This window comes from Cyprinus carpio, chromosome B18 (genome assembly GCF_018340385.1).
Source record: "Cyprinus carpio isolate SPL01 chromosome B18, ASM1834038v1, whole genome shotgun sequence".
Taxonomy (NCBI): Eukaryota; Metazoa; Chordata; class Actinopteri; order Cypriniformes; family Cyprinidae; genus Cyprinus; species Cyprinus carpio.
In genome coordinates this window covers 17,892,828-17,917,852 of record NC_056614.1, presented here as the reverse complement: position 1 = coordinate 17,917,852, position 25,025 = coordinate 17,892,828, and the positions used below count along the sequence as shown (strand labels likewise).

At 36.9% G+C, this 25,025-nt stretch overlaps 1 protein-coding gene across 4 annotated transcripts; it reads left to right on the top strand.

The window, feature by feature from the left end:
• Positions 1-754: 754 nt before the first annotated feature.
• Positions 755-24,604, top strand: LOC109109348 (CMP-N-acetylneuraminate-beta-galactosamide-alpha-2,3-sialyltransferase 2). 4 transcript variants are annotated; one of them, XM_042744145.1, is made up of 8 exons: positions 755-1,120; positions 9,320-9,463; positions 12,798-14,590; positions 16,282-16,475; positions 18,798-18,977; positions 19,784-19,829; positions 19,985-20,104; positions 20,654-24,604. In XM_042744145.1, exons 3-8 carry the CDS (start codon positions 14,099-14,101, stop codon positions 20,825-20,827), a joined length of 1,206 nt encoding a protein of 401 aa, XP_042600079.1. In that variant the 5' UTR covers positions 755-1,120; positions 9,320-9,463; positions 12,798-14,098; the 3' UTR covers positions 20,828-24,604. The 4 variants fall into 4 exon arrangements, with proteins under 4 accessions (XP_042600079.1, XP_042600076.1, XP_042600078.1 ...); XM_042744142.1 differs by having other exon boundaries at positions 12,790-14,590; XM_042744144.1 differs by lacking the exon at positions 9,320-9,463.
• Positions 24,605-25,025: the final 421 nt, after the last annotated feature.

Below are 25,025 nucleotides of genomic sequence, written 5' to 3'. Positions count from 1 at the left end.
TTATTACTACTTGCAATGCGTCATCTTATTTTTTAATTGTCTGTCATTTACAACCAAATAAAGTGATTCAAAAAGTGTGTTTGAAGCTCGAAAGTTTACACATATACTTCTAGCGGCTCTATCGCTACAGTGCAAGCAGCATGTAGAAGTATTTCCACAAGGCGGCAGTATTTAATCAACTGAGACTTGTCTGGAATACACATTGAGAATTCATTCCATGTAGAATGCCACGTAAATAAATCACACATGAGGGAGAAGAACAGCCTGAAATGCACACATACGTTTGATACCGTATCTCAAAGTAATTTATGCGTCTGTTGGTTGTGCAAAAAGTTGTTTTCTTTCTTTCAGAACAGTGATTACGTTTAACCACAGTTATGAATAGACAGGAAACATATATAGAATACATTTATAGAGATGGAAAATATATATATATCTTATACTTCGTGGCCAGTTCGAATTAATAGTTATTCTCCGAGCATACTCAATCACAGCACTTAGAGGTCGGCTGTGAATACCATCTGCTCGAAATGCATCATGGGAAATGTTGTTCAAAAAGGCGGTGGACTCTCACGCAACACCTGACACCACCTCACAGCGCTTTTCTGGTGTTGCGTATTTAAATGCATAAGAATAAACGATTGGGTTAGTCGCTCAAATAAATGAACAAACAAAATAACGGTTCGAAGCTTAGCGATAAATCATTTAAAGAACTACACATCCCAGTAGACCGTTAACGCGATTGGAGAATATGGGGTGAGGGATGTCCTGTTGAGGTGGGGGGGCAACACACACCGACTACTGGAAGCATTGTGAGAATTACATTGTTGCACATTATCCAAGGGCTTAGAGATGATAAAATAACGGACAGCGGGATCAAATCCTAGTGCACATCTGCATTAGAATACTACGTGGACGCTGGAAACCACCACCGGCAGAGAATTGATGTGAATAATCATATGGAAGCTGAATGCTGTTCATTTAGTGCAACATCTACAACAGTCTGCAGAAATTTACATTCCAGAGAGGAGGTGAAGTGCGTTTCTTTACATCCAAAAACTGCCCCAGCTTTAAGAATACATCATGATGAAGGGTTATGCCTCCTAAGAGGCATAGCAAGGTAAGGAAAGCATGAGCTTCATAGAATTTGTCATTTGGGTCCATTGTATGCAATATAACCTGTTGTGGTCAATGCTTATGTGGTTTTTAGTCCATTAATGTTTCACCCCTCCTTTTTTATTTTTTAAAGCAGATAGTCCCAGATTGTGTAGCTAGAGTGGTCCCTGACCTACATCATGCATAGAGGCACTCAAGAGGGACCCGTGGCTTGCCCCTTTGTGTCCGAACCCATCTCATTCATGTGAGGGTCTCATTCCACTCTGAACCCACCCTTACCGATCTGCCAGCGTTGCTTAGATACAGGAAAGAAAGAGGGGTAGTAAAAGATTTTCTCGGGGTTGATGTGATGGGGTGACCTAATCAAGTCTTTTGTCTCATCCTTATGCAGTTTATTCAAAGTAGACACAGCTCAACTCCAAAGATGTGGATGTTAACTCAATAAAGTGAAATCAAATAAGCAGTATGTTGACCAGAAAGACAACAAAAATGTAATAAAGATCTATTAACCCATCCTATTTTCCTTTTATCAGGGACGCTTATGGCAAATTTGCAGGATTTCCTTCCCATTTTACAGACTGAGTAGAATCACTGCAACTTAACATATTTAACATGACTGTACTGGAATTTATACATCACTTGTGCATTAATAAACCGTGTGCTTTAAAGGTTTTCAAAGGTTTTAGCAGACAAGAATTTTCCATGCCCTTTTCACCAAAGAGATACAGGGTTAGATAAGTTATGACAAGTAAACTGATGGTTATTAATGGTTATTAAGCTAGATATAAGATTGAAATGTGTGTGTGTGTGTGTGTGTGTTTTATTTATCATATGTAAAACTTCTGGCCATATTGAATAAGTTGCACCTACAGTATTTAAAAATATTAATTATCACATACTAATAATACAATATGATCCAAGTTTTATCAACTATAGGTCCTACCTTTTTAAGGTTTATATCTGAATTCTATTCTGTTATATATGAAACAAAAAAATTATTTTAAGTGGCTCTTTTTCTGTTAACGTTGAGGCCATTTTGTGGTGATTTGACTGCTATATCACATAATATCTCACTGTAAACAGCTTCTGCTGCAACACTTTTAATTAATTTCTTATTCAGTTTGCCCTTTGCTAATTGGTCTCTTTTCAGTTACTGAATTTGAGAGGACAGTAGCTGTTTGGAGTAATTGGAGGACTCTGGTGATAGGGCTCGTTTTTATTTGAAGAAATGTCACTGAAAAAATGTTTTACTTTAAAACATTTTTCACTGCTTAATTTCACACATAATTACAAGAAATGACAAGTAACACATTGAATTAAACCTGAAATTTTGAAGTAGAATGACTGAAGTAGTATTTCCCTGTAAAACATACTCCGATAACCCCCGACCCCCCAAAAAACATTTTATTTATTTATTTATTTATTTTACATTGACATAGTCACATGCAGTCAAAATAAATCTGTTTTGCAGCTCACTGTGGTTATGAGTCCACAACAGAGCAAATGGCCAAGCTCAAGTTGAGTTTAATATGAGCAGTTAGACATCCAGTGTAATTCTTCCCAAGGTATAATGGAGGACTATCTATTTCTTATTATATCTGCTGCGACATTATGCAGAGCGACTCAGTGCTGAAACCATATAATGAATAAATCATTGCATTGAGAATATTTCAGTCACCTCATGTGTTTCTTAAAAATGCATGTCCTTGAGTTGAAATTACAGTTTGAACTATTCAAATGTCACTAAGGTATAAAAGAGAGGATACAGAAAAGAACGTTGCATATTGAGATAGACTAGAAACTTGTCTTGTTTGAGCAACTGCTCTATTTGACAGATGTTCATCATCTTCTGTAACTAGGCTAACATAGTATCTGGGGAATTTCAGGAGCCAGCAGAAGTCCTGCTGACTTGGCCTTAACTAGGTTAACACTGCGTACAGAGCGAGCACGCTGTCAAAGAGTCACATATGAGAGCTTTTAAACAGGTTACTCTATGGGAAACCTTTTTCGATCAGGGATTTAAACTGGTTAATTCACAGAGCTTTGACAGCAGGGTTACCTGAAATTCACTTCTATCAACCTAAATAACCCAACTCAGCATTTACAGTTACAACACTTGCAACATTTTACCGTTATGTTTGCATCTTAATTTGGAGATCACATGGATTGTACAGAAAATAACAAATAGGACACCTGCTGCTGAACACACTATGTTGTCTGTAAATCTGTATTCTTATATGTGTGTGTGTGTGTGTGTGTGTGTGTGTGTGTGTGTCAGATTACTTGTGTGTGTGTGTGTGTGTGTGTGTGTGTGTGTGTGACTCCAAAAATGCATGAATTCTCTGTTTCTCTCTCCCCCAGAGACATACACCCAAACAAACAGATGGAAGACTTTTCTTTCAGATGCTCGTCATATCAGATTACTGAAAATGTAATGGTTTTTACAAACAGTAACAGTCCCAAAATATCTTTCTGAGTTCAGGCTAGACAGGAAGGAAACATGACACTCTCAGCTCTCATTGTTTAACCTTTGTGCTGTGCTAAAAATCCAAATTTGGCATTCCCTGTCCAAAATGACTGGCCTTTAAAAATTGCTTATACATTTTTCATTACACTATATTATCACCAAGTCTTGGATTCAATCTTTTTGTCAGCTTCTTTTCTTTCAATTAGTACAGGTTTGGTATTTCTTATTGGTATTAATTGGTCTTAGGCCTCATTGATCTGAGCTTATGTTAATCAGTTTTTGAGTGACAAAACCACAGTTTGTGGATAATTTTGGAAATGTTCACTCAGAAACTGTGCTAATTAAAAGAAAACAAGTCAATAAAAAGATTGAATCCAATGTTTGGTAATAATATAGCATAATGATATATTTATAAGCAATTTTTGTTTAGGCTGGTCATGTTTGACCAGGAACACTAGTGTAAAAATGTGGCAAAAACAAATACAAAAACTACCATAATTTTTGGATAAATTTGGCAGTGATAATTAAAAGAAAGTCAATTCGAAGATTATATCTAATATTAAGTATGTTTACTTGTTTGCTTTCAATTAGTAAAGGTTTGGTATTTCTTCTTGGAACTAACTGGTTGTAGGCCTCATTGATCTAAACTTATGCACTTCAGTTATTTGTGGATAATTTTGGCAATGTTCACTCAAAAACTGTGCTAATTAAAAGAAAACAAGTCAATGAGAAGATTGAATCCAGTATTTAGTAATAATATAGCATAACAAGACATTTATAAGCTATTTTTTGTAGGCTGATTACTTTTGCCCAAGAACACTGCAAGTGTAAAAAGATGGGGAAAAAGTACAAAAATTATAAAAAAAAAAAAGTAAAAGTTGTTGTACCCTCTGTGAGAGAGGTTATGGGTGTTAGTCCAAAGTTATAACATTAACTAGCATTTCATTTTTGGGAATGACCGAAACACAACATGAGGGTTAAGCACATTAAATTGATTAGATTATTACAGTTTGACTTTTAGCAAGCGCACACATCTGTAGCTTACCTCATTTACTAATGGTAAATTAATCCAAATTAAATATTAACAAAACAGCTCTAGGGTTTATTCTAGTTGACAGATTTCGGAAAGGTATAATAGACGACGTACAACCTTTCAATCTGTCATTGCAGCACTTTCACGACAACCAGATATAGTGTGAGCAACATTTCACTGAGATGGTGAAGTAAGGGTTAACTGTGCCAGTAATGTGGCTTTCTGGAGCCAGCGTTGCCCCTGGTTTTCTTCTCGATCGATGGGCTCTGCGACAGGCCTTGGCATCTGGCCCCAGTCTAGGTGGCCTTAGAGGATCTCTGCTGGATGAGTGAGGGAGAGAGAGACATTTCTGAGCACAGGAGAATAAATACTTTGTCACACAGAGAAAGTGATGAAAAACATCATTAAAAGAAGATGGCACAGAAAGAATGATTGAGAGAATAGAGAGGTAGGATACAGAAAATGGCCACAGTAGGCTGAAAGCACATCTTTTTCTGTACTTGCCAAATAGAAAGAGATACTGTAGATAGAGGTACTGTACAGCCACAGATGCATGGATAATTCATGAATATGCTACAGGGACACAGCAAGGAGATGCGAGGCGTCAAACCTGTGCAACAGAGACAAGGTCAGTGAGGAGCGGGTATTTGAGGTCCACATATTGACCACATATTGTATTCATTTGTGGGCTTTTAAGGAAGACTTCAAATTTCTTCTCAAAAGTTCATATTTTAAAGAAAAAGTGATGCACCATATTAAAATTATGGAAATACAGATAAGATGATTATTTCTAAATCACTATTAAAATATATTAGATATAAAAGAAATAAACTATGAAACACAATTTTAAAATGCTACGAATGAATTAATGCACATAATGTACAGTATGAAAAATGTGATAATTTGACATTTGCCATTAATTTGAAAATATCACTTTTAAATGTGTTTTCCTATAAATAGATTAAAAAAAAAAACATATTTAGAAGAAACTAAAATTTTCTTCAGAAGCAAACATTTCTGATGCATATTTGATATATTATTTTCCAGCAGCCAATATTTGCAAAGTTAATAGGTCACTTGCTTCACCTGCGCTGATGCCAGAAATCAAAGTCAATGTTCCTGAATAGGACCTTACACACACACACTGGTTTTTAGAGCCTGAAGCAGAGATGGGGGTGCTGAGTCAGACACTTGGGCAGCTGCAGCTGTTAAGAGCTCCCACGGCACACAAACACAAATTTCTGGTGAGGCAGTTTATGCGAGAATAGGACATGGTGACTGTACCATCCATCGCTGCTGTTATAAACAGATCTCTCCTGTCTCTCCTATACAAGCGTTTTGAACTCCTAGTTCTGCATGATGTGTTTGCTGCTTCTTTGAGATGATTTCCGCTTTGATTTACATTCTAAGACTTGAGAGCTACAGAATTTCCCAGGCCTTTGAGATCCACAAGGGCTGTTTTGTTCAGCATCATAGAGATGTATCTGTGGCTTATCATGGTTGCTCATAATAGATCAGCTTCTGCTGGACATGAAGGACATGACTGGTGGCATCCCCTGTGGATCTGGTTTGTCAAGAACAGCATGATGAAGGGTCAACAGTTGCTCCAGGAGAATGCGACTCATTGCCTTTGGGCACAAATACAATTCAAGGGTATGGATTGCTTAGCTGTATGCTGTTAACTGATCCAGTGGCTCCTCAGGGCAGTGTCCCAATTAGCATGGATATGAAATACATTCTCAGAATTAAAAGAAAGTGTTTGCAACTGTCAAATCAGACGGCATGAAATGTTTTTATGTTAGATTGTTATAAATTTGGTAAGAAATGGTTTTTTGACACTTTTTATAGGTGCCCAATATAATTGTGACATTAAGTTAATCAGGCAGAAACTTGTTTGGATGAGTCAAAATAGCACCTAAGGTTATATCTAGTTTTACTTTCATGTTAGGTGCACGAGGCTATATTAATTTTCCCTTGAGAGGGTATAAAATAAGACAAAACAGAAAAAAAAAGACTGAAATAAAAATGAGATAGTCAGTATTTCCTGAGAGGCAGAATGGGAAATAAACACGATTGAAGCTGAAGGCTATACATAAAATGAATTTGAGACTTAAATTTGATTAGAGAGGCAGGCATCTCTCATTTCATTTTCCGTCATTTTAGTTGGAGGCTTGAAGCTCAAGTGGAATGAAAGGTTATATTTTTTTGTGATTAGTGTGACTCAGATAAGGTTATGAAACGTTTTTGTGATGCAGACACTGTAGTAGCCATAAAGCACATTTTCTGTATTTTGAGCTCAGTTTGAGATTATTTATCTGAAGAATAAATTCTTAGAGAATAAATCTGAAAAATTATTGATGACGTACACCAGCACTGAAAGAGGTCAGAATGATGGCCCATTTATTATTAGGCCACATTCCCAGAAATTAAATGCAATTCCTTTAGCAATTACAAAATGTGACCCTGGACCACAAAACCAGTCATGTGGGTCAATTTTTCGAAATTGAGATTTATACATCATCTGAAAGCTGAATAAATAAGCTTTCCATTGATTCAATTCAGTTCAATTCTAGTTTATTTGTATAGCACTTTTTACAATACAAATCATTGCAAAGCAGCTTTACAGAAAATTTACTTTCTACAATATATTTAGTAGTAGCTTGTCAGTGATGACAATGTCAAATTGATGTACTGTACATATGGCAGAAATGTACGGTAAAATTCAATTAATGACGTAATAAAACAGATGGTGAACACCATTAACAGCAATGATTATATGTTGCAATCAAATCTGTAGCAAAATTTGGTAGTTTATGTTGTTTCAGGGTTGGCATCATCTGAGGTCCTCTGAGGGGTTTGCATCATCTCTTCTCAGGTGTTCGGTCATCTCAGGTCTTTGTTAGGGCTGGATACAGACTGAAGCTTGTGTAATTCTTAGTAACCGTGGGATGCCAATCCCATGGCAGAAACAGTGAAACAAATAGAGACATAATTAGCGTAGCTGCTGTTCCAACCAAGCAAGAATGATTTGTTCAACCCAAGCCAAGGAATAATTGTGTGCATTTGATCAGATATAACTGCAGTCCAAGATTAAGAGATGCATTATTTGAATGCTGTCTGAAGAGATGTGTCTTAAATTTAGATTTAAACAGAGTGAGTGTGTCTGAACCCCAAACATTTTCAGGAAGGGTATTCCAGAGTTTGGGAGCCAAATGCGAAAAATTTTGCTATCCTAGGTACTACCAAAATCCAGAGTTTTGTGACCTTAGTGAGCGTGATGAATTGTAGCATGGTAGAAGGCTAGTTAGGTTCGCAAGAGCTAAACCATTAAGGGCCTTGTAGGTAAGTAATAATATTTTGTAATTGATACGGAAATTAGCCAGTGCAGAGACTATAAAATTGGGGTATTATGATCATATTTTCTTGACCTGGTAAGGAAGCTGCTGCATTTTGGACTACCTGTAGCTTGTTTACTGAAGATGTAGGACAACCTAGCAGTGCATTACAATAGTCCAGTCTAGAGGTCATGAATGCATGAACTAGCTTTTCTGCATCAGAAACAGGTAACATGTTTCGTAGCTTGGCAGTTTTCTAAGATGAAAGAATGCTGTTTTTGTAACATGGGAAATATGATTTTCAAAAGACAAGTTTCTGTGTAATATAACACCAAGATTGTTGACTGTAGAGGAAGTAACAGTACATGCGGCTAGTTGCAAATTGTAATCAAAGAGATTCTGTGTGCTGCTTTTTGGTCCAATAAGTAATATCTCTGTCTTATCCAAATTCAATAGGAGAAAATTATTGGTCATCCAATCTTTTACATTTTTAATACACTCTGTTAACTTAGATAATTTAGAAGATTCATATGGTCTTGTTGAGATATATAGTTAAGTATTATGAACATAACAATGGAAACTAATTTCATATTTTCTAATAATATTACCAAGGGGCAACATGTATATTGAAAATAGCAGAGGACCTAGGACAGATCCTTGTGGCATTCCATACTTTACTGGTGATAACTGAGATGACTCCCCATTTAAATAAACAAAGTGGTAGAGATCAGACAGGTAGGATCTAAACCATCTTAAAGCCTGCCCTTGAATACCCTTATAGTTTTGTAATCGATCTATGAGTATGTCATGATCTATAGTGTTGACCGCAGCACTAAGATTAAGTAAAACTAGCAATGAGATGCAGCCTTGAAATTCTTCATAGAGATTATTTTTTGCAAGAAGGAGCACAACTGAGCTGACAGAAATAAACGGAAGATTTGAAATGGGTTTGTAATTCATAATTTTAGTCTACTTTTTAAATGAAAAAACACATGACATGATAATCATACTTTTTTCCCCAGAGAGGCCTAACCAGCAATAATGTATCCAGCTTTAAAAGGGTTTAATCCATTAAACATGAAATTAGATTAAGCCTTAGGGCCAAGCCGTTGAAAATTACTATTTTATGATTAGATTAATCCTCAGCCGGGGAGAGAGTGCATTATTTGTCAGTACATTAACCCTAGAGTCACTGCACAGGCATCGGTTTCCCTCCCTGCTTCCAATCTGATCATAGACAGCACAAAACTGGAGCCGTCGACTGTTGAATATGTAAGAACAACCTGTCCAGCAGTGAGTCGGAGAGAATGCAAGCCCACCCAGTATGTGAATGCCTGCTCTTCTCTTTCAATTACATTTCCATTGCAGCCAGCTGTGAGGTTTCGTTGCCAAGGCAACTCAGACACCCACTCTACAGTGTTCGGCTCACCCTTGCTGAGCAGGCACATTGGTCAAGACCCACTAAAAGCAACCAAACAACAAAAGAGAGAGGGAAAGAAAGAGTAAGCTAAGGTCAGTGGATGTTTTTGTTTGTGATACCTGTGTATGGCTGAAGAAGGAAGAAATGGAGAATTTGGTGGCAGTGTTATCGTCTGAATTTGTCCTATAGAATGTATCGCAAGCATGTGTTTGTATATGCATGGAGTCAAGAATCCAAGTAATGATGTTTTGAGCACAACAGTCAATGTTTAGATGTGTTGACCAAAAGCGAATAATAATGGTTACATATCTCAGTTGCCTGCTGTTGTTGTAAGTCTAGCAACTGTGTGCTGATGGCTTTATAAATGAGAAGACTGTCATTTTGAGATAATGGATGGGGTAGGAGGATGTGATGCTTGGTGAGAAAATTTAGCATGAATTGAATAGATGGGGAGCATAATTCAGTTTCAAGAGGATTTTGCATTTCATTTGAGATTTTATAGCCTATATATATGGTGTGCTGACTTACATATTTTTTTTAGACAGTGCTAAATAAGGGCATCACACTTATATGCATGGTCCTTAGTAAACCACGCTCTTTTAACATTTTTACTTTACAAAGGTGGCTCTCAAAATTCGTAGAGGTAGCATAAATTTATATAAACAAAAATAACACATGACAATCAGTTCAGTTACATGAATTTTGAAGCTTGTACACAGAACAATTAATAAAAATGTGAAAGTATAAATAAAAATCTAGCTAAATGATTAACTTTTTATTAAACAAAAGTTTACAAGTTAGAGTTCACTGTGAGGCAGTGTTGGGGAGTAATTACATGTAATGAACAAAAATGTGAATTATGTAATTTAATTTTAATCAGTTACAATTACTGACAATTTTTTTAAAATTAAATTACAGTTACATCTGAATTTTTTTCACACACACATACAGATTTAATTGATTTCTTTCATAAATTGCAGTGACTGCTCTAAAATATGAGACACCATGTTTCAGGAATTTAGGATATGAAATAGCACATATGCTTATTCAATGACTTTCTATTTGGGTTTATATATGCTTTAATTTAATTATAAATTATATATTAACAGATAATATGTTTTTGTTTTTCCAAGGAATTGTTAGATGCCAGTGTTTCCTGTCATAGCTATACAAAGATTTGATTTCAAAAACAGTAACATTGCTAACTATTAAACTATTTATTGTTATTATAGCTATATAATAGTTATATGTTATTATATGTTATATGTTATTATAGTTATATATAGCTATTTAACCTCAGAACGATCTCAAAGTAAAAAGAGGTGCTAAAGTCTGATTTTGTGGTGACTATGCTTTAAATTAAATTATTGTAATCTTAATTCAAGTAATGAAGTATTTTGAAAGTCTGACAGTAATCAGTGTTTAGAACTGTAAAGTTAACCCATGCCTGGTTTAAATGTTTGCATGATTAACAGTTGAAAATATTACAAATTTAGCAAAGTTATCAGATGTAATCTGTTACATTTCTTTTAATAAAGTAATTGAAACAGTTAAACTACTTATGAAATTTTGAATAGGGTAAAATTTGTAATCTGTAACCTGTTACATTTCTAAAGTAACCTTCCCACACTGCTATGAGGTAGTATGGACACTATATCGTCATAATACTACTGCAATACTCTACTGTAATTACAGTATTGTACGATCCTTACAAACCATAAATCAATGGACAAGCTTAATTATTCAGCTTTCAGATGTATAAATCTTATGACTGGTTTTGTATTTGCATTTGTACATGAACGAAAATATCGAAATCGAAAAGATGATAAGAGATCATAAATGTGGAAACTTGGGCGCGTTCACGCCTTTGAGAACGTCAAACCTCGGGCTCGCTCCCGTCGCATTACGTCACTACAGGTAAGATAATCAGTCAGCAGCATAAACACTATTGAACCGTGCCTGCAGCCTCTTTCGCGGTTTCTCTCATCAAACTGTGGGCGTCTAAAAAGAAGTAGCGTGTTTAAGGATGAGAACGTCTCAATCAGAGAAGTGATAATGAAATCTGAAATTCATTTTTCTAATTGGAATGGAAGGGGAGCATTGTGTGATCTCGAGCGGCTCACCCACGCATGCAATCACAATCGGGCGATTTAATCTGCGGCCACAGTGAAAGCAGCACGAGCCACCTGTTTGTTTGATATGTCGATATGCTCTTCTAAGCCCGTGATTGAACTGTTGGCAGCAGACAGATAGGCTATGTTTAACACATGAGTGCATTGCCGACAGAGCTATACCTTTTGTGTATTTTTTTTTAACATGCATCCAAATTAGTGTATTCATTAAAATATGCAAGCATGAACAAATTGGTTGGTGTTATTTTGTGAAAGCTGTGACGTTAATGGTCATCTAAGGTGCCTGAAATGGTGTCTGTGCTCCACATATTCAGCTCAGCAAATGCTCTACAGAGAATGTTCAACAGAAATCGGGGGTCACAAGAGAGACCCAAAGATAGAAACACTTCAACCGTGGTGCCTTCACAAAATGTGTGTGAGGGACAGATATCAGAGAAGATGATGAATGTGAAAAGTCAGTGAATGGCTTTTCATTTTCATCAGCTTCGCTGATCTTTCAGATATAGAATGGGGGAAATAAGGTCTGGAAATTAAAGTATGAGTTGGCGGGAGAAACTATAAATATTTTGCAAGTATATTGCAAATATTACAAGCAGAAAATAACTTACAAATACATGAGCAGAAGCTAGTGATGTTTACATGCTTATTATAATGCTTTTCTTTCTTTTTTATTTTTTTTTCTCATACACTATACCTATTGTGGCATCCAAAAGTCTGAGTCTGCTAGTGAAAATGCATCTGTTGTATATTCTTTTCTAGTTGGGTTTAATATTTTAATTTGCCAATCATGTTATTAGGATAAAAAAATTGATTCAAGTTGGATTGAAAAATTAACAGCAGTTGAGAATGGCAGAATTTCTTAGTATTTTTTGTTTTTGCTTTTGCTTTAATGACAAAAGCTCTTGATCTAAACCTCTTCTTCAATGGGAACATTGACATTTGCTCTTTTGTACAAAGGAGTTCAAAGGACTATTGAACAAAGGACTATTGAAATACTTTGCATGATTTTTCTGTGTACATTTCAAAGTCATATTGTGCAGTTTGTATTAAATGTGGAAAAGATATCTGGAGCAAAACACAGTTACTGCGTGAAGCAGTGTGAAATATTTGTTTTTAATTATGTATGCCAATATTCTGTGCTTTTTGGCAGTTCTCTGAAAATTTTTAATATGAAAATCTGTCAAAAAAAAAGTTGGGGAAAAATTACTTATAAATAAATAAAATAAACGTAAATGCACTGTCTTGTTATCCAGTACTTAATTCTACACTTATCTGTTTCCCTTTAGTTTGGAAGGTCGTCCTGAATCGAGAAGAGCAGCTGGATTTCACTGCCATCCTAATGCACAGCACCCTCTCAGACTGACGGGTTTTCACTGGCAGTAAACTGGCAAGTTAGAATGAGAGCTCACACAGGTTGGCCAGCAGCAGCATCCCAGAGATTATAGATTTGGAGATTACAGGACAACAGCAGGTCAGGGCACATTGCCTTGTTGAAATCTGAGTTCTCCACCTCACCAATTCCGTTAAGAGCTGTCATCGTGAAATTGGCAAGCGAGCCCTGCGACACAACACATTCACATGCACTCGGCTGATCACATACTCCACTAGCTGCAGTGTTAGAAGAAAATCGGATGCTGTTTTTGTTTGTTGCTGTCTTTTCTTATTTTTATTTGGTTCATTTTTATTATCCACTGACCTGGAGAGAGTTAAACTGCTCAAATGATCAAACCATGATGGCAGAATATTCTAAAGTGCTTATCAAGACTGGAATGTTCAAACCACTCAGTTAGGATGGAAAACTGATGGAACCAGAGGTTCCTCATATTTGAATCTTCAAGCTGCTATCATTGAAGACACCATAAAGACCAAGGGACAAACTCAGTGGCATGTCTCTGCACTCAAAGTAACTCACAGGATATGCAACTACCGCTAAATGAATGAGACTGAAAGAGTTTGAAGAGTGTTGTAGAATGTAATGCTATTCAAGATGTCTGCAAAAGAGCTTTATTACAAGACTGTGAGAAAACTCCACCCATTTCCACCTCTGGCTGCGAAGTTCGACAAGGTGGCTCGCTAGACGGAGCGGACAGCCACGGACAAACTGGATTACAGTGACAAACTTGGACACATAGAGGAATGTTATGGAACAGACACGGATGACAGCCTAGCTTGTCTGGCACTGAGATGTCAAAACCACAGAGGGGGCTATTCCTCCAACTGTCACTGCAAGGAGAATAGAGCCGATCACACACACGCCTACAAGCAGACTGATTTTTAGAGGCGAAAGACTGGTTTGTGTTTGTACCGTGGCAGTATAGACAGTTCAAAAGCGTGAAAGAGAGAGCTGGAGGAGATCCCATGGTGTAGGGGGAAGAGAGTGAAAATAAAGAGCGGTAAAAGGCTCCACAGCAGCGGTGACACATTGAAAGAGAAGACTGATAGACTGGAGATCAGCTGTGGCAGTTCACAGGCACACAGTTCTGTGAGATTCACACACTTTTGGGTTTAAAGGCTGTGCCGCTCAGTACACCGAGTAGTACTGAGTCCAGGTTGGGCACGGTGGCAGGGGCCGGTTCATGGCAGTGGGGCGGGCGCATGCCGTCTGTGCCTCCGCATCGAGATGGACGCTTTGGCTTGGGATGGGGTTGGGGTTGGGCCACATGGGCGCGGGCTCAGAGGGCGGGTGAGCTGAGACCCTGGGTGCCTACTGGAGTTGGACCTGCGGCAGCAGGAGAACGAGCGGGCATGAGATGCTCCCTTCGCTTCTGCGTAGTATTGGGATCCCTGGCCCTCCTGTTCCTCACATCGCTCTTCTTCTCCTTCTCGCTGAGAGGAGGAGCCGGCTTGCCTTACTTGGAACCCCCGGGATGGGAAGAGTCACACAGGGTTAAGCTAGTGCCCAGCTATGCCGGTTCCCACCGGGTCGTCCCGGCCGAGAGCTCCCAGCAGAAGACATGTGCCTGCTCTCAGTGCGTGGGTGACCCAGGCGTTTCTGACTGGTTCGACGAGAACTATGACCCGGACATCTCTCCCGTGTGGATTCGGGACAACATCCAGCTGCCTTCAGATGTGTACTACTGGTGGGTGGTAAGTGATCTTATGGTTACTCGCTGCTGCTTTTAGATTTAGAAACCCTTTCAGTTGATGTGGTTATTTTGTCAAAAACAAAATGAAATGGCTGCAAAACTGTTGCATGTGAACTCGCACCGTTCTTAATTAAAAGAGACTTCATTTTGTTGTGGGTTAGCAATCTGCAGTTGTGCTTATGCATCATGTTTAAGCGACAGGAAGCAAAGAGGCCGTTTTTATTAAAAAGAACATGAGTAATGTCTAAAAAAAAGTGTGTCAGCTGAAAAGTGTAATCTGTAATACTTGCTCAGAGTGAATTAAAAGCAGGGAGGGTGCTGGAGTGCATTAAGCAAAAGAAGCAGAAAGATTTTGGGATGAAGGTTGGGAACATGCTTGCACTTATGGATATTACTGGATTTTATATTTTCTGAAGAAAATGTAAGTAGTGCTGTTAGAATGCTGGGTGTTCTAGGCAATTGCTAAGATGCTTGATTACTGGTCCAAAAAAAGCCAGAAAGAAAAACAAAAATGAAAGTAATTGTTTTGGCAATGTTGGACTCATTGGACATTCCTTTCAGAGTATAATGGGCGTAATTACTCAAAACTAATTATGTAATTTTCATATGAAACATTTGTTGGACTGATGAAATTCATCTGTGTGGAATTTTTGAATTGCAATGAATTAAATTCATTTTATTCAAATTCCAATTCAGCATCCTGTGGGCTGTAACAAGTTCAAATAAAATTTAAATTGAATCAAGTCAGGAATTTAAATTCAGATTTTTCCCCAAAACTACTATATATAAAGATGCACATATAACTTACATAAATATGCAGATACTGTTCGAGAGGGGTTGGTAAGTTTTTTTTTTGTTTTTTTTTTTAAAGAAAGCCGTTTATTTGATCAAAAATTCATTAAAAACCACAATATGTTGAAATATTATTACAATTAACAAAAACTTGTTTCTATTTCAAAATGTAATTTATTCCTGTAAAGGCAAAACTGAATTTCCAGCAGCCATTATTCCAGACATCAGTGCCACATGATCCTTCTTTATACAGTTGTTTCTAAATATTTTTGTTAAATACGCGATTTAAGGATTCACAGATGAATAAAAGTTTTAAAGAATTTGCAGCATTTATTTGAAAAAGAATTGTGATCAATTTAAAGCACCCTTGCTGAATAAAAGTATAGAAATCTAAATATTAAACAAATCTTTCTGTTGATGACAGAATCTTGTATTAAACACAATGGCTCCTGTTAGAGTAAATTCGGCGGCTGGCATCTGTACCCAGAAAACATCTGCCAAGAATTATTAGGTCCAGTGGAGACCTGGTAAACTCTGCCAGTTATTGGCAGCAGGGACCATGAGGAGAGGAAAGGAGGGAGAGAAAACATGGAAAGATAGAGAAGGGGGTTGGTTGGAAGGAAGCCATGTCATGGAGGGATGTCAGAAAAATACAAAAGGAAAGATTTTAAGTCTGGTCTTGGTTTTCGGAATGTGTTTTTGTTGGAGCTTTTTTTCTATTCATCACAGCAGAGGGTTTCAGCGTCTAATTGGCTGCCTGGATGTTTATTTTAGTATGCATGTGTGCACAGGCAGGTGTGCAGATGGTTTGAAGTTAAAAGATAACTGCCCAACCTTATGTTAGTTTCTTTCTTTCGCTCTCTTCCTCCCTCTCTTCTCTTCCCTCTGGGCCTTGTACAGATGTTGCAGCCTCAATTCAAACCCCACAACATCCAGCAAGTTCTACAGAGGCTGTTCCAGGTCATTCCAGGCCATTCCCCGTACGGTTCGTGGGACCCGGCCCGCTGTCTGCGCTGTGCCGTGGTGGGGAATTCGGGAAACCTCCGTGGGGCAGGTTACGGTTCGGTGATCGATGGCCATGACTTCATCATGAGGTGAGTCATGAAATGCCAACACGAAAAGAAGTAAGGAATGAAAACAGTCTTTCGAACTGCGTATCAAGAATTATGAAAAAGATTTGGTCTTGTTTTGAAAAAAAAAAAAATAAGGCATACAAATTAAATTGGTGCCCTTGAGTTTGTCTAGCTCAGTTTTGTATTTTCAAAGTTGTTTTAAATTGAACACTATTATTTAGTTATGTGTTTTTCACAAGTTTTTTTTTTTTCACAACTAACTTGTTTTTCTGCAGTGTTTTTCAGTTTAGTGTTATTTTGTGGGCATTTTTCAATAATTGGAATTAAAGGTGGTTTCTTTACTTGGCAAAAAATAATGATTTTTCAAACAGGTTTCCTTAACACTTCCATAATCATCTTCCGTTGGTTGAACAGTTGGATAGCCCTGCTCCAAACTGGTAGGATACTCAAACTAATAAAAAATTTATAGTTTAAGCACATATCCAGAGTGTTTACATTTTTTAGGGAACATAATCATAGAAATAGAGTATAGCTGCTATAGGAGATTTATTATAAGTAGTAATTTAACACTGAAAAAAATACATACTTCACCTTTTAAGGAATCGGTTGAGCAGTCAACAGAATAGCTAACGCTCTAAAAAAAAAAGAAGAATTTGATAAAACACATTTATCCATAACAATATATTTAGAGTTTTATTTAGCTTATGAAAATGTTTTTAAATCAGCGATATTTGTCTTAGTTTTAGTGTGCAATAATAGCTCTGTTTTCTGGGACACTGATCACAGTCAGATATGGTGGATTGACATTTGCAATTGTAGGTTTCAGTTGAATGAACATGGAAAAGGGCAGAATGTGCGTATTGCTGCTTAAAGAAAATAGTGAAATAATGGCCTGGGGGAGATGTTGAAGAACAGCGTATGTTTAGTAGAGATCAGAGAGACGGAGCGGCTGAAGAAGATGGAGGTATAAATTGAGGTGCTATTTCAGTCGAGTCTTTATTGATTCAGCTCTGAAATCTTAAATTAATCCCGTCCTCCTCCGTATCCATCTCTTTATTCTGCCCCACAGCAGCTGTCTCCTTGTCTTTTTATTTGTTTAACTGCTGTCTGCTTTCATTTTGACACCGTTTAGAGATGGTTTGAGGTTTCTGCCTGTCAAATGAGTTTGTTGTTGCTGTTTATTGGCTCATATAAGTTTTAGCGATAAGCTAAATGATTGTCATTATAATAAGTAAATTATTATTATACTTACATCAGTATAATAAGTAAAGTATATCGCTTGAAATCAGTTGGCATCCTTGTAATATACCCACTCCCTTGTGTTTCATGTATATATACATATTCACGTATATATATATATATATATATATATATACTGTATATATATTTTTTTTATTTTAGTTTCTAAATCAGTGCTAAGCACCAGCTGTACTACTAATACACACTACAGCAGAGCTGTAGAATAACAAACCCTTCTTGCACTTCCGATAAAAAAAATTATTGTAAATGAGTATTATGGTTTCCAGTTTAAGCCTTGCTCTTTGGCCTTTTGTTTATTAGAGTGATGATATAAGAAGAAAACGCTTGAGATTTGATTGGTAAAACATCTCACTGGCTTTGAGAAAAGCTTTGAGTCTTAAGAAGATAAAGAAAGCGAGAGAGACAGATATGTACATTTGTTGTTTTGCATTAAAATCTCTAGGACTATTACATCTAAAGCTTTTTAAATCCTGCTGCCTGAATACAAGCTTGAGATTCTATGTGTTGCAAAACCTTGGTGATGTAAGGTAGTTCTGAGTACATGTAGAATACAGATTGAATGAGAAAGGGAGGCAGGGTTTTTTTTTTTTTTCTAATCAGAGCATTTTGTCGAGAGGACATGAGCTGTGAAATGGAAGCTCTGACATCCATTGGGAAAACAGACGTGTCTCTTGAATAGACACCGGCCCTGTCTGCGTTCCTGTCTGATCCACACCCTCTTTCCATCATCTTGCTTGTCACTTGCAGTCAGTCGCTCTTAAAGGAATAGCTCACCCTAAAACAAAAATTCTCTTTTATTTATCCTCATGTCTTTCCAAAACCTTAAGATGTTTTTCTGTGGAACACAAAGGAGAATTTTGAATAATAACCTGGTTATTATTTTCTGTACAATTACAATGAATTGCAACATTTCTCACTGGCTGCTTTTTTAGCTGCTTTTGCTGTCAATTTGAATGCACTTTCTGTTTGTTCACTTTACTCCGTCGTGGGGAAAATAATGAAATGCCAAAGTAATAGGGCTTGTTTGAGTGAAAGCGAGGGAGTGTTTTCACGGTCTAATTCAATTGGATCTCTGTGTTCCAGGATGAACCTGGCTCCCACTGTAGGGTACGAAGAGGATGCCGGCAGCCGTACCACACACCACTTCATGTACCCAGAGAGTGCCAAAAACCTGGCAGCCAATGTTAGCTTTGTGCTGGTGCCCTTCAAGACTCTCGACCTGTTGTGGATCACCAGTGCCCTCTCCACCGGCCAGATCCGCTTGTGAGAACAATAACACACACAAATTTTAAGGAAAAGAAGCTAAATAGCTGCACTCTTATTATAACTGCACTTTTATTTTGTTTTTTATATAAATCATATTTATTTGTATTTTAAATTATTTTTTATTTACTTTCTTCTTATTTTCTTATTTAACCACAAATAAAACTTAATTCTGCCTGTAAATGCTATTCAGTTCAGTTTTCAGACACTAGATTTAATGAAAGTTTGGTTGTCGAAATCCTGATTTTTTTATTATGTTGTATATTTTTATTTTAAATGTAGTAGTAAATAACTTTAATATGCAACAGGGATGTCTGTTGACCAAGATTTTTCATATTAAAGTTATTTAGTCACCAAGCAAGTTTGAGAGGTGTGTTGGATTACTCAGATTTATTTGTGTGATATGTTTAAAAGATACACATAGTACCTCCTCCTGATAGAGTCTGACATCCCATTAATAAATTACTTGTTCATTTTAGCTTTCAGTCACTATGTGAATTTAATGAAATTTTGGTTGTCAGTCCATGAATTTTAAGTCGTAGATATAGTAGCTGCAGTGTGGCCAATGAGACATTCATATATTCTGTCTGTGAAAACACTGCAGTGTTCTGTACTCAGAAATGCATCATTCAAATCACACACACTGCCACACATCACAGCGCTTCATCAACAACATTCTCTACTTCACTGAAAAACACCAGAAAGTTAGCAGCAGTTCTGCTCACTGTTTTTTTATGAGAAGATGAAGAGATGCCAGAAGTGGGAAGACTTATAACTTTATCTTTCCAAATCGCTCTCTCTCTCAGCACTTACGCTCCAGTGAAGCAGTTTCTGCGTGTGGATAAAGACAAGGTAATATATTCCCATCCTGTCTCTCACAGATTTATATTCTCTGAATTAAGACTTCCTTTAGACCCTGAACAATAGAACACTATTAATCTCACATTCAGTCTTTGTTTTCTCTGTGCTGCTATAAATCTGCATAAGTATCAAATAATGTCTTGTAGGTTCAGATCTTCAACCCAGCTTTCTTTAAATACATCCATGACCGCTGGACACGTCATCATGGCCGCTATCCCTCCACTGGCATGCTTGTGCTGTTCTTCACCCTACACGTATGTGATGAGGTAAGATTTTAGGCTCTATAATAATGCATAGAATTCATACAATGCATTGTAAATTAATGTTCCAATTTTTTATTTTCTTGAAATGTGCTCTCGTATCATACTGAAATTTAGAATATTATATAATATAGCAGTTTTCTATTGTAATAAGTCATTTATTCCTGTGATGGGAGTGGCACGGATTAATTTTCAGCAGTTAATACTTTTGTTTTCAGTGACACATGATCCTTCAGAAATCATTTTAATATGCTGATTTGGTGCTCAAGAAAAAGTTCAAAACAGTTCTGCTGCTTAATATTTTTTTTTGTGGAAATGGTGATACATTTTTTCTATAGGATTATTTGATGAATAGAAACAACGTAAAAGTCTTCACTTTTATATTATAAATAAAATATAAAGAATATGTATGTATATAGCTTTTGTTTATATTGTTTAAGAAAAGCTTTTAGCTTTTTATATGTAAAAAAAAAATAAAATAATAAAAATACTAATTTTAAATATTTACATTTCAAAGCTTTGGCAGTGACTTCATATGTGCGTCTGTCTCCATAGGTGAATGTATTTGGTTTTGGGGCGGACAGCAGGGGAAACTGGCACCACTATTGGGAGCAGAACCGCTATTCTGGAGAGTTTCGCAAAACAGGTGTCCATGATGCAGACTATGAGGCCCAGATCATTGACAAGCTGGCCAAAGCTGGCAAGATCTCTGTCTTTCCTGGAAAGTGAATCTGGGCACCAGGTGCAAAGAAATGGACCAACTGATGGACTACCATATACAAAACCACCCATTATCCACTTGACACACTTAGTGTGCCTGTTAAACGTGATCAAGAAGTAATTTTTCATGATCTTATTACCATTCTATGCTGTCCCGAGTGGACAGGATTCTGGGCAGCATCCTTCATGATGTGGTGGTTTTGAGAGGAGACGCTAGTACTAAATGTACTAATGTGCTTTTCCTTGCAAGCCTACCTCAACTAGGACAAGGAACTTGACTTGGCAAGGAACACTAATATCTCACCACTAAACAGCATGTTAGGTATATGTGCTGGGAATGGATTTGGCTTATATTTATGACTTTTGTTGAATAGTGATAATGCGGGAACTCTTATCTCATGCAGAGGCCAGGTAGATGAGTGAAACCAACAATCACCATAGTGTATCATAGTACTCTAGTAGTTCTCTGTTGATCCGTTAAAGAGATAGTTGACCCTAAAAATGAAAATTGTCATCATTTACTCCGCCTCATGTCATTCCAAACCTGTATGATTAACTGTCTTCTGCAAAACACAAAAGATATTTTGAAGAACGTGTGAACTGTTTATGTCAATGAGGTCAATGGGGTCCAGAGTAGTTTTTGCTACATTATCTTGACAGAATAAAAAGTCACACAGGTTTGGAATGAAATAAAGTTGAGTAAATTACAAATTTTTCATTTTTGGGTGAACGTTCCCTTTAACTAAAAGCTTGGTTAGTAGCAGGTTGTTTCACTAGCGTTATAGCACTGCAGTTAGATTCCTCATGTCACCAGGCGCATGTGGCTAAGTGGACTTCCAAGTTTGTGCTGTTAAACCGAGCTTTCTTTGTCTTCTGAGATATTTTATGTTTCGTTGTTCGTGTTTGAAATGATCATGCTAACAGTTTGTGATCACTGTGTGCGCACAGCAGTCTGAGCAACCTTGTTTTTTTGGTTCATTCGTTTTCGCTAATTCCGTTTGAGTACTGAACGTTCCTCTGAGAAGGATGGACTGATACTCAACAACAGGAGCTAAAACCACTGACGCAGTCCAATATGAACACATATGAGCAATACTGTATATTAAGTACATGTGGAGTACTGTATGTTTAGAAACCAACACTACTAAAGGTGCGGTGATTGTTCTAGAGATTCACTGTGAACAGCAGTAAAGCGTCAGTTTTGATTTTCAGCACACTACTAAATTTAACATAATAGTGTTATAAAATGGAAAACGACAGAAAAAAAGTATTCGATTGTGAGAAACCGAATATAAGCATTCATATATGAAGCCTGATGTATTGCAACACAATTTATGACTAGCTGGCAGACAGATCTTGAAGTTCTGGTGGAATTCATTGATAAGCGTTTTCTTGAAGTCATGTAGACACTCCTTTGCTGCTGTTCAGTCATTTACCATCAACAATAGGTGATTTTTTTTATATTTATTGTAAAATTTTTATAATTTTCCTTGCATAATTTATTACATTATACATTTTGCAGACTATACGAAGGATAAACAGAAACTTAGCAGAATGTTTGCGTTCCCCCAAGAAACATTGCGTTATTTAGCAAAATATTTGCGTTCCCCCAAGAAACGTTGCGTTACTTGGCAGAATATTTGCGATTCCCCAAGAAACGTTGTGTTAGCTTGCAAAATTTCTAAGTTGTTTGTGAGTGAACTCTCTAAGAAGAACTAAAAGGTTTTGCAAGTGAAAAAAACAAACAAACGTTATTTTATTTTATATTTTATTAATTATATTTTAGTGCTTTTATGTTGTCTTATAAATGTTTTGTGTTTTCTCTGAGAAACTAGGTTGGGATAGGTTGCAAATTGTTTGACTTCCCCCAAGAAACTTTGTGTTAGCTTGCAAAACTTTTGAGTCGTTTATATGTGAACTCAAAGTTTTTCCAGAAAATGAGTTTTGTAAGCGAATTCAAAGTTTCTCTGGGAATAGAAATGATATTTCAATTCTCTTGTGTTCTCTCATAAAACATTTGTGTTCCCCTGAGAAACTTGCGTTCAAAAAAAAGAATTGTGGCATGAAAGCACTGAAATATATATTTTCCAATCTCAGATTTTTTCCATCATTACGTCTGTAGCTTTCTGCTTCGGCTGAGTCTATGTTTCAGGTGCAGTAGTTCTTTTTCAAAATGTAGACAAATATGAGTGTGTAAATTCACACACATTACATGCTTGCGTGCCTTGTCCTCGCTTCTGGACATGTCCTCTCTCCAGAGCACAGCTAACCTCATTATAAGACACATAAACATGTGCTATTGTTCCTTTAGTCTTCTTACAGAGCATTTATTGACACACATTCGCACTCACACAAATCTGGGCTCTAAAATAGGGCACAGATCGTCTACCCACCAGCTGTCCTCCACCCACACATGATTCACGGCTTCTCCTGTGCTCCACCACCTCTTGTCTGTTTGAGCTAAGCTGAGCGCCGTGCCTTCGGGATCAGGGTGGGAAAAGCTCTCACCTGAAAACCCTCTCCCCTCTTGATTTTAAGAACTTCTGAAAAGTCTCATGAGCCCTTAGAAAATCCTGACCTGTGGCACACGAATGCTTTTCTACATTGTCAATAAAGCATAAATGTCTTTTGACGGTTATATACCGGGTGAATATTAAATGCAAAATGCTGCAGTGGCTTTATTATATTTAAGCCTATTCTGAGGGATTATTATTGGGCGTTTCACAGTGAAATTCTAATATCATGGACAATAGGATGGCTGCCCTCTCGTAGGTCAAATATTTAGAGTCGCAGTTGGTCACCAAAGAGTTTTATTCCATTACTAATCCTCTTGTTTTTGTTGTTCGATGTTTATGTTTTGCACAGAAAATATGGATTAAGGAAAATAAGCTGGCTTGTGATGTTCTTGTATTACTCTTAACAGTATTCATTAATCCTAGATGGAGCTAGTTGGTGAGGAGGGGTGTTTCTCTTCTTGTTTTTGTGCCACAGGAGGATCGTAGCCTGCCGAGTGATATTCAGGCAAATCTACTCAATTTATGAAAGACTACATTATGTCCACCTTCTCTGTTCTCTCCATTTGAAATGTTCTGTGGCCAAACTGCATGATGAGATCAATTCCAAATTGGTTTGTTTTCTTTATGCTCTCCTGTTAAACGTTCTCAGCACTAAATTATCAGTCTTTGTGGATCCTTATTGTCACATTGAGAGAGCTTTTTCTAGGACTTTGCATCATCTTTTTTGAATTGTTTGTAGGATTATAGGATGCAGAGTTGAAGGCTGTAAAGTAGTGAGTGAGATGAATATTACAGAGCCTGTTAAGACTAGACTGCTTTGTTTTTTTTTTTCTTTGCTGCTTATCCGTGATCATACACAAGATTGTGCCTCCAGGATAGATATGTTGAGTGAATGATGCAATTTCATTTTGTTTTCTTGACTCTTTCAAAGGCTTTACGGTAGATATCCCTATTCCATTTGAAGAAATAATTAATAAAATACAATAAAATGGCAGCAGAAAACCCAACATGAAGTTAAAAATGAGGCTACAGTATTCAGACTCCATTTTCAACTTAATGTTGAATCCTGTTCTTCATGAAGTAACCCTTTTCAGCACAGACTGTACATATCCTCTCTGTGACACTGTGTTTGCTCTCATTAATGTCTCATTAGTGTTGATATAGTGACTATTGGTCAGTGCTCTCTTTCTTTTCACAGCCTCAGTCTTTGTGTAATTCTGGACTGTTTTTATCTTTATGCTACTGTAAGAAATAAACATGTTTAAAAATGGTTTGGCTCTTTGTGTCCAGGGAAATTGGTAAACAAGTAAACAATAATGCTTTATTTGATGAAGTATATTCTCATTACAACTTCAGTATTGAATTTATGATTTTATGAAAGTAATGTTCATGTTCTTTTATCAGTATGTGAACAAATGGATACATTTTTACTACTATGGTTTACGTGCTTTGCAGCTTCTGTAGAAACAGTGGCATTGAAAAAGGTTTAAAAAGTTTGATGCCCTCAATATCACTTTCCATCCAGTATATTTTCATATCACTTTAAAAAAAAAAAACAGTAAACGTTGCATTCTGTGAGGTTTTGTGATATCAGTTTAAAACTGATTTAAAATATGTTCACATGGTTGAGCACCTGTAAGCAAGAATGTAATAATAGTACTATGACAGTTATGGATCTCTAGTTATCTTGA